Genomic DNA, 10,584 nt, shown 5'->3' on the forward strand with positions numbered 1-10,584 from the left:
CGACAACTCGTCTCACACACTGCGTTGTTTAGTTGTCGACAACTAAATGTCCAGTCCTTAAGGGCCTCAACAGAGGAGTCAAGTTGTTATCGACGACTATTTTCAGTCGACAAATTAATTGAGTGCTCAACTGCTTATGTCATGAAATGCGTTTTCACGAACGAAAAGGGAAAGTTGTCGATAACGGGTCTTTTTTGCGGGCGCCTGGAAAAATACCGACAAAAGATGAGGAACCACTGACTTCAAAAAATCGTTTGCGTCGCTGGGAAATAGACCTCAGTCATGAACAACTTGGTCACAGGCGGGAGAAAACGGGAGAAAACGGGACAAAGCGGCCGCGTTTTTCATCGACAAGTTAAGTAGTATCCTTTTGAAAAGGAAAACTACTTTTTTGTCGACGACTCAGTTGATTTTCGCTATTTGTAGTCGATAACTTGATTCACAGCACACGCAATGTTTTGTCATCGATAATTATCTCTTTATTCTTGACAGCTTAAATGTTATGGATGACTACTTGCCTCATCTGTGGAGGCCCTAACTTTTATGATCAGCGAGACCTTTACAAATATTTCCAGTCTTCACTAAGACTCTCGAAAATACATGAAAGCCTGCAAATACAGAAGCTTGCTGGAGAAAAAAAGTTTTCACGTCTCAGTTCCCGGCCGTAGCAACTATTTATTACTAAACCGAAACCGTTTGGCTGGTTAACCATCTTACATTTGACTTGCAAATAAAGCTTCAAAAAATTAAATTAACAGCAATTATTGAAAAACTTTGGTCTTAAGATTCCTTACCACGAGCAGTTGGCTGCTAACAGAAGATAGTTTGTGTTTCCGTGATAGTTGATCTTACGATGGAGCTTTATCGCGACATTCATTGGTGTAAAGTTGCATTTTTCATCTCGTTACTGCATTGTGTCTGGGGTGAGTCCGATTTCATCTTTAGTTAGTCACGATTATATATGAAAGCCTGTAAATACGGAGCTTGTTGGGGAAATAAGAGGTGCGAGTTAGAGAATGCGCGTTAAAATAAATGGAAGACACAAGTTAGGGAATGCGAGATGCAACATAGGAAATCCGGGAAAAAGATTGCGAGGTGCATGTGCTGGGTCGAAAATGTTAAATAAAAACGGCACTTCATAATAGGTAACAGAGAATCGAGGGAGAGAAGTCTTTGAAATATGGAATCTCTAAAACGGGGGAAATTACAAAATGGGGAATCTCTAAGACGGGTGATCTCTAAAAGGAAGCATTATTAAAGATCTGATCTACTGCAAAACCATTAAAACATTGGCTGACGTAACAAACGCTTCTGTAAGGTCCTAAACTGCACAGTACCTTTTCAGCGCGCTCTATTGTTTGGTAAAATGCAAAATATATATATATATATCGCTCAGTCTTAGGGATTAGATTTCTGCAACAAGGAACTAGTAAACAGTTTCACATGTTAACTATGAGTCATCTTCACTTTTAGTTTCAAATGAATCTACGAAACATTAAATTGACAGCAATTATTGAAAAAAGTTCCGTCTTAATATTCATTTACATGCACAACAGGTCGCTAAAAAAAGCTAGTTTGTATTCCTGTCAAGTTTCATCTTGTACATGTGATGGAGCTTTATCGCGACATTCAATGGTGTAAAGTTGTATTTGTCATCACGTTACTATAATGTGTCTAGCGAGATGCGTTCGATATCATCTTCAGTTATTCACGATTATGTATGGAAGCCTTTAAGTACGGAAACTTGTAGGGGACATGAGACTCGGGCATAGGAGTGACGCGAGATGAAAAATGCGTGATGCGAATTAGAAAATGCGAGATAAAAAAATGCGAAATGCCAGTCAGAAAATGTGTGATAAAATATGAACGATCCTAGTTTGAAAATGCGAGATGAAAAATGCGGGATGCAAGCTAGAAAATGTTAAATAAAAACGGCTGTCCAAAATATGGAACAACTTAGAATCGAAGGAGAGAAACTGAGAGTGGGGACTCTTTAAAACAGGGAATCTCTAAGACGGGTAATCTCTAGAAGGAAGAATTTTCAGAGATTTGATCAACTACAAATTCTTTACAATATAAGCTTCCTTAACAATAGTTTCCGTAAAGTCCTGAGCTGTTCTGTGTGGCTAATTCACAATACCTTTCGAGCGGGGTTTTCTTTTTGCTGGTATAATTTGACAAAACCGTTTGGAACTTCCCTTGACCTATCACATCTTGAAGGACTATTTCTTCTCAGTGGAAACTGCGACAAGCCTCCAAACATAGCAAGTTCTTTTTTTGCACTTAAGGCAAACTCCGAAGAAAACTAGATTTATCTATGTTGACTTATTAGACCTCAAGGCAACTTTGGACTCTGCTTATTGTCATTAACATTTAATGCCAATGAACACTAAAGACCCATCTTACTTCTTCCAGTTTTCTCCAAATTTTCTGAAGGAGCTGTTTCAGTATAATCTTAATTTGAAAAGTTTGAAAGCTACCAAAATATTCTTAGTCATAAGCGGAAAAAGCTGATCTAAATTAAACGCACTCTGCGCAACCCCAACAGAGGACGCTCGATGATACTCGGTCAGTTATTCTTCGTTGTATTGAAGATCTTTCTTAGGGAATTGCTTCAATATTTCAGAATAAAAAGTAGCGACATAAAAACATGACGTTTCGGCGGCGACATGTCACCATTATCAAATGAAAATCATTGTAAGTCAGGTAGTGTTATATGTAGGATAGAGAGTGGGAAAATACATTAGAATAAATGAGGCGGGCAAAAGCATCTCCTAAATAAGGCACTCAAACTTTCCGCGGCATTTCTTTAAGGTGGTAAATTGCTCGTGACGATTGTTGGATCTTTGGTTGTGTTTGTCCTTCAAGTGTTTTACCGATGACGGAATATTTATGCTCCTCGATGCGCAGGTGGAGATGAAGGCTGGTGCATGTAGCCTATATAATTCGAATCACGAATTGCATTAAATTCATACACAACGCATTGTTGATTTACAAGTGAGGGTTTTGTTTCTGTAACTTGGAAATCTTCAGAGATTTTCCTACTTGTGGAAACTGGTGGTAATACACGATCGACTTGTAAATCAACAATGCGTTGTGTATGAATTTCAATGTAATTTTACTGTAATTGCGTCATCAGTAAACACCTGAAGGACAAACAGAACCAAAGATCCAACAATCGTCACGAGCAATTTACCACACTAAAGAAATGCCGAGGAAAGTTTGAGTGCCTTATTTAGGAGATACTTTTCATAAGGAAAAAGAGATCGACTCTCAAAATGACTCCATTCTAGCGAAACTGTTAATTTAAATTTTGTTCATTCTTTTGTTTTTCCCCTCCTCATTTATTCTAATGTATTTTCCCATTCTCTATCCTACATATAACACTACCTAACTTACAATAATTTGCATTTGATAATGGTGACATGTCGTCGCCGAAGCGTCATGTTTTTATGTCCCTACTTTTTATTCTGAAATGTTTGTCAAAACCTTTTTTTTCCTTGCTGACGACACTACCTTCTTTAAGCATTGTGAATATTGAGCTTAAAACCGTCTCGCACTGGTTTAGTGATATTAAGAAAACCAAACTCTTAGTTTTCAGACCTAGGCCGAAAAGATTTAGCCTATTATATTTCTCTTGTGATGAATGGCAATGTTGTTGAACAAGTTGAAAGTACAAAATTCCTAGGTGTTGTTGATCAGGTCATTACCAGTAATTGGAAGACTCTTGCTAACTTTCAGACATAGTTTGGTGCTACTCTTGAAGATAGCTCCGAAAGTTACAAATGATTCAAAGAGCCAACGTCTCGACTCTCCTGTCTAGTGTCTTCATCAAAAGTGATCCAAAGGTATCGCAAAGGGACAAGGGTGCAAACAGGTGTTACGTAAACTTTATTTCTAAAGACGAGAATTCGGAATTTGTAGACGTCTGGGAGCATTGTCTACTTTGCATTTACGCGCGGACATCATATGAAAGTGTCGGATGTGTCGCGGCATTGTGGACGATGTATCGGGTGATTCTACAAAGTCAGACCCTACTTACAGTCTAATGACCTGTTCACACCCAAGCTTGACCATGTTTTGGACATGTTTAGTTAAACACGGTATTAAATTGTTTTCTTTTTAAATCATGTATACTGATTTTTGTCGACTGCAAATCTAGCACAGATCAAAGCATGTATTGAAACTCACCTGAATCTCACGTAAAAGCCAGATGTTTCTGTGACTGATCTTTATTTTGTAAAACCCAGTTTAATAAAAGATGTCTTGTTGGTGTGAATGGGGTATAAGTCACTCTTGGCTTGGCATTATGCGCTAATTTATCTCCATCTCTCTTTTTGTATTGTATCTATGGCTCTCTACGTACATACGTAACCTAAATAGGATATACCTTGTTCAAAAACGCGCAGTTAGGGCAGTTTTTAAGACTGATTTCCAAAGCTTCTAGCAAACCACTCTTTTACCCTTTAAACATTGTTGACATTTTTTGTGGTCTTAATGATCGTCAAGTTGGATCCTTGATGTATAGCTATTACAATAGATCGTTGCCACGGTCATTTAAAAACACGTTTACAACAGGAACTTGAACTCACAATTAATTTACAAGATCTGCAGAGTCCTAATATGAGAGAAGAACGGACAGCATGTTAAGAAAAGATTCGGGACTTACTAAAACGTAAATGCTTGAATCATGACAAAAACAAGCATTATTCCAGAATTGATATTTTTTTTTTGTTATTTTGGAGACGAGTTCCTTGTTTGTACGTTTTAAGTTATCTGTAGTTTTTAGTGCATGCTGTTTAAATACGAATGCGCCTAAAGTATGTCTTTTGGGACTCCAGGCTAATCTTTAACTTGAGCTGAAAGCCTCGATTAAAAAGGCCGAGGGGTATGTTATGTTACGTTGAGGTTCTTTATTTTTTCGAATCCAGACCAAGATATGGTCAAAGAGGGCCTCTTAGAGCGTGGATGGGAGTAAGATGGTCAGAAAGTCCATTTCACTGCGCCTGTTTTGTTTCAATAGTACAACACGAATCAATTCCCACAATGCTGCTTTTCCCATTCAAAGGACCCACTGTCAATCTTTATTGAATTTTTCTTGTGTAGTTAAAGAGATGTCCGCTATCGAAGGTGGAAATCTAGCTCCTTCGTGTTTTTGGTGCTTTTGTAAAAACACGACAGTCGCTATTTTGCAACTAGACTGACAGTGGTGTCAGTTTGTGTTTGTCCAATATCCTAAAATTATGCATTCAGTTTGACTAGTTCCTATTTATGACCTACAAGAGAACAAACACGCATCCTAACGTCATGATCATTTTCGTTTATTGATCTTATATCAGAGACCGTCAAAACGTGTGATACATTTAGCAAACTCGGTCATACTCTTGTGTGCTACTTTTTCATTTTTTTACCGCATTTGCAAGTTATCTGGGATCTTTTTTAAGGACAGACGCTCGACCGACAATATGGGACTGGTTAAAATTTACCAAACACGTTAGTCTTTGCAGATGGTCAGTGGTGCAGACTCACTTACAAATATGCTCTTGAAAATGAAGTTCATAAATTATTGTTCAATATCAAATATAAAGTGTGAACAAAATGCGCTGAATTTAAAGAAAGAAAAACAGAAATCCTAGCCACAACATAGGTCCTCAATGCTCTGATTGTTGTAAAGTGAAAGATTTTTTATTTTTAATCTCCTCTACTTCCGTGGTCGCAAGAAACTCGCTCCTCAAATTAGCTCTCTTTTCGGTTGATGATGTGCGGAAACAAATCAAGCGCTAAAAGAAATTACTCCTCAAATTTACACAAAGCGTTAATTTTTGCAAATGGTCGAAATTAAACAATTTTCTCAGTGTCGAATTTTGCAGACAAATGAGCTCTTAAAAATGAATCGTGTATTAACCTCTTACTAACCGAGCGCGAGAGCCGTACTGAGGAATACTGAATACCGTACAAAAACGACCTAAGGCCAATATGCCCCAGTATCGCGAACTTCTTATAGTTTTGCCTATGCGTGAGCCGTCAATATTTCGTGGTATTGCCGTCTCACTTTTGCGGCCTGTGATTGGTTCTAATGTTGAAATTGACGTCGTTGCACTGAATTGGGTTGCTGACGTACGCAAACAAATACGTTTCGCAGGTAGAAAGAACTGAAATCTCGATCAGGCGCGGGTTGATTAGTTTACAGCGATACAAAACAAATTGCGATTTTGAGACGGCAATACCACATTGTATTGACGGCTCCGCCCAATACGGAATATATTTTCTCCCAACTAGCCGTCAATATAATGTGGTATTGCCGTTTCAAAATCGCAATTTGTTTATAGTACGGTCCCCAGCAGGTGAGGTTAGTATGTGATTTACCCCCGTTCATCACGATCTTTCCGGTTTCCGCTGAACGCCCAATCAGGTTATCCGTGTGGCACTGGCAACATCAAGAGGGGACACAAGGCCTGGGTAACCATCCCTTACATACGAGGCCTATCTGAGAACATTAAGAACATTCTCAAAGAACACGGCGTAACAGCGTTTTACAAACCCCAGAACACTCTAAGACAACAGTTGGTCAAGGTTAAAGACAAACAGCCGGTTGAGAAGCGGTCCAACCTTGTATATGGTATTACCTGTGGAGGGGAGGGCTGCACAGACACCTATGTGGGAGAGACTCCTCAGTCCATCAGAGCCAGGTTGAAACAACATCAACGGCCGAACTCCAATCCTGCTCAAAATTCAGCAGTTTATCGTCACCTTAAGAACACGGGACACGTGTTGGATTAAAAGGGAGTCAAGATCCTAGATAAAGAACGAGATTGGCGAAGGAGGGGAATAAAAGAAGCGTTATGGGAAAGGGTGGAGGACCCAACCCTGAACAGAAAGGGGGGGCTCCGGTTCTCTCTGTCTCACACTTGATAGTGAACTATCACGTGACAAACGTCACTGATGAAGACTGATGGTTTCAGTCGAAACGTTTGTTGATAATCAAGACCTAAATTCCGGAAAAAGATTTATACATTTCTTCACTTGAATTGTATCCGGATGAAAAATAACATTCACTTTTACAAAGGAAAAGACTTCTTCTAACTCCAAGCAATAGCGGACAGCAATATTCTACATGAGGCAAAATATATGCTTTACAAAGGCAGCCCATTCGTCTAAAAGAATAAACCTAGGAATCCTCCTTAACGTGGGGGCTTTGACATATGCCTTTTTAACTTGATCAGATAAAGACCAAAACAGGAAACTATATGGAACATTTTTGTTATGTGAGATCTTGGGAAAGCGTGAAACAATTTTCGGAGAGCGAAACGGGATAAAACTCAGTGAACAATTTAAAATGCTTTAGAATTATGCTAATCAAGTAACTGTTTCCTTCAAAAAATATTTAAACAGGTCTTTGTACAATCAAATATACGAAAAAAGTTTCCAAAGAATACATTCAGGGTCAAGCATAAATTTTTTAAGGAAGGATAATTTAGAATAATACTTCTTGTACAGGAGAAAAGTATTGATTTATTTCGTCACGTTGTCATTTAAGGTTTCAATTGTAAAACTGACCTGAACATCTCAAATAAGCTCACCCACAAAAAACATTTTTCGAAATTAGTTAAAAGAATATAAAAAGCTTACTATAAAATGAACTTGTTGTTTGTATCCTGATGGCGAGAATCGCCTGAGTTTCTCCCTCTAAATGTCACTGAAATTTTGGCTGTCTACATGCAAGGGACACTTTGACAGACATCTTCTCACAGATTCAAGAAAAAAAAAAAGGAACTAATCTTCATCGAGGACTTTTGAGTATAATTACCATAAAATAAATAAAGGTGTCCTCCAAGTAAGAATTCCGAAGTAAATTATTTGTTAAAGGAAAGTTTTTTTTTCCTTTTTTGTGAACTAGTCCCGGCCCATTCACCGATGAAGAATTCTGTATTTGCTTAAATAAATGGCACCCAGCTTCGCAAGTAAATCAACTTCAAATGGTCCATATAAAATGATACCAGGGTGGGGGCGAGATGCATTAAGTTTGGGTAAAATTCATTAACAACTAATTTTCTTTACTTGCTGATAAAACCCCGAAATCGCAACTATGAGGACGAGTTTTCAGTTTCAGTAACTGTTCTCTGGGACGGATCCAGGTTTTTTGGAGACGGTTCGATTAAAGGGGGCCGCCGAAGGTGAAGCTGCTGTAGGGGGTTTCAGCCCCGAAAAAGGTTGAAATTTCAAGTCCTCGGAAACGTGATTTCCGCCATTCGGAGACAAAGTCAGCGTGTTTTATTACACTTTTAAGATCTTTTTTAAAAGTTAAAATGCCATTCTTTTTGCATCAAAATATTACAAAGCTGCGAAACAACTATGCAAATGTGCATTTATGAAACTATGTATTTCATTTTTTTTTCAATTTTGTGTTTTGTCAAAGACGGGATCAACAAGGAGCATTCTTCAGGGATATCTTTCCGCAAAAAGCTGAACCACAGCATCGTAGTCAACGGGCTTTTCGGAGAGAATGTTCATCAGACCCAAGCCTGAAATTCTTAACTTGTTTATGAATTTATTGCATTTAAGGTGGCTGGAACCAGTTTCACCACTTTTAGAGACCTTCTTATTTTCGAAAAATTCAGGTAGCTCTGAATTGGCTCCCAAGAATTTTTTTAAACTTTGCTGATAGTTCTATCTCAAGATGCTAATTACTATTCTACAATAAAAAATGGGGGTCACCGAGTTCATTATTAAGATATAAGCAAGTAAAGACGAAATATAGGGTGTTTTTGAAGAGCTTTCATGTTGCCATGGTAACCTATTACGTAAAAATAGTGAGCGCATTTTGTTAAGTAATAATTGGTGTTTGATATGGTACCATAACATTTCTTTTACGTGATACAGTTTTGTAGTGACAACCCTTCTAATTAAAAGGTCCTTAAAAGTAGTGAAACTGGTCCCAGCCACCTTAAGACGTTAGCTGTTTTAATTTAGGGGGTTCGATCGAACCCCCCCCCCCTCCCCCCCATAGATCCGCCCCAGGTTCTAGTTTATTGGAAAGCATTGACTACGTTCTTCTAAAACCGAAAGCAGACTACAGCGGGAACGGAACAGATTTAAAAATACTTGATTGCCATACATTTCATGCATGACATTATATTGTCCTATATTATTCGCTAGTAAAATTAGCCTCTTTTGATTTCGGGGGTTTTATCAACAAAGAAAGGATTAGTTGTTAATGATGATGATGTTTGTTTATTTCAATGTCTTGTAGTGCATAACACTGAATTATACAATGTAGCTGCATAAATATATTACTAAATATATACAATGGTTCCAATAGTCAATGTAGCCCTAGTCTTGAGCGTATTTAACCAAGACACAGTCTCGTAACCTCTTGGTCTTGGCTTGTTTCAAAACTAAATTCATACTATAGTTGACCCAAAATTAATGCATCTCGCCCCATCCTGTTATCAAATGCCAAATGGGAATAATAGTCCCGAAACTGTATCGGCATTTCTGAAATACTGAAAGTATTTTCTCTAGACCTGCCCACATAGGAAGCAGACAGCACAGTAAAAAATAATAGGTCTGAAAAGAGCCCAATTGCATGCCCAATATTTCTTACTGGTATTGCATGGTATTCTAGACTAATGATAATAATAAGTTCTTCGAGTGTTTGTTACCCTAGCTCCTACTTCATTTAAAAAAAAAAGAAAGAAAAGTTGGTTGTAAATCTTTCACTGCTTAGAAATCTGTGTTAGTTTATTTGGGAAATGAACAAAAACAAATTGGCCCTGTTTTCCACCAGGAATTTTTCAACTGTAACCTAAACTGCAATCGTTTATTTACATGTAGGAGACTGTATTGATTGGGATCTTGGAATGGAAAACGGTCTAATCCCAGATGGGAGAATAGCTGCCAATAGTTTAGGGATCGGCGAAGGTCCACAATTTGCTAGATTGAATGACAAAAGAGGATCATGGTGTATGTGGCGCGGACCGGAAGGTGTACATGTTCAGCTATATCTGCAGATTGATCTACAGTCACTTCACATTATCTGTGCTGTGTCCACTCAAGGGGGGCACGATCATGGTACTCCGCTTTGGGTGACAAAATACACCTTACAGTCGTCCATACACAATATTAACACATGGACAAATTACACAGAAAATGGACAAGTTAAGGTGCTTTACAAAGTTATATAGACTAATATGTATGTAGACTAATTGGGCAATATCAAAAATACCATAATACTCTTTGTTTGTCCCTCTAAAATTTCGCATAAGCATTGTTTCTAGTTTCTCTTGAGACCATTGAGAAAATCCCAAGAGAAAAATAATAAAAACAATGCTTATGCAAAATTTTGGAGAAACAAACAAAGAGTATTATGGTATTTTTGATAGTGGCTAGTATGTGGTTGATATACAGTAGCATGCACATGTCATAAAGGTCTGAGCCTGAGGGCAATTTAGTTTATTCTCAATGATTAGATCAGTACACTGTCAAATTAAGTACTGAATATATGGAAAGAACTCAAGTGAGGCCATCACTTGAGTTCTTTCCATATATACACACACACTCTACTTAGGACAGCACGCACTTGCA

The 10,584-nt window shown here is 38.0% G+C and overlaps 1 protein-coding gene across 1 annotated transcript in view; it reads left to right on the plus strand.

Annotated features, from left to right (window-relative positions):
- Positions 1-786: 786 nt before the first annotated feature.
- The window catches only part of LOC138024925 (uncharacterized), a 47,257-nt gene continuing 37,459 nt past the window's right edge, over positions 787-10,584 (plus strand). The window contains exons 1-2 of the mRNA XM_068872125.1: positions 787-923; positions 9,835-10,163. Of these exons, the coding sequence (XP_068728226.1) occupies positions 854-923; positions 9,835-10,163 (399 nt within the window). The 5' untranslated portion in view covers positions 787-853. The remainder of the gene's footprint in view (positions 924-9,834; positions 10,164-10,584) is intronic.

The sequence above is a fragment of the Montipora capricornis genome, chromosome 11 (genome assembly GCF_036669925.1).
Source record: "Montipora capricornis isolate CH-2021 chromosome 11, ASM3666992v2, whole genome shotgun sequence".
Taxonomy (NCBI): Eukaryota; Metazoa; Cnidaria; class Anthozoa; order Scleractinia; family Acroporidae; genus Montipora; species Montipora capricornis.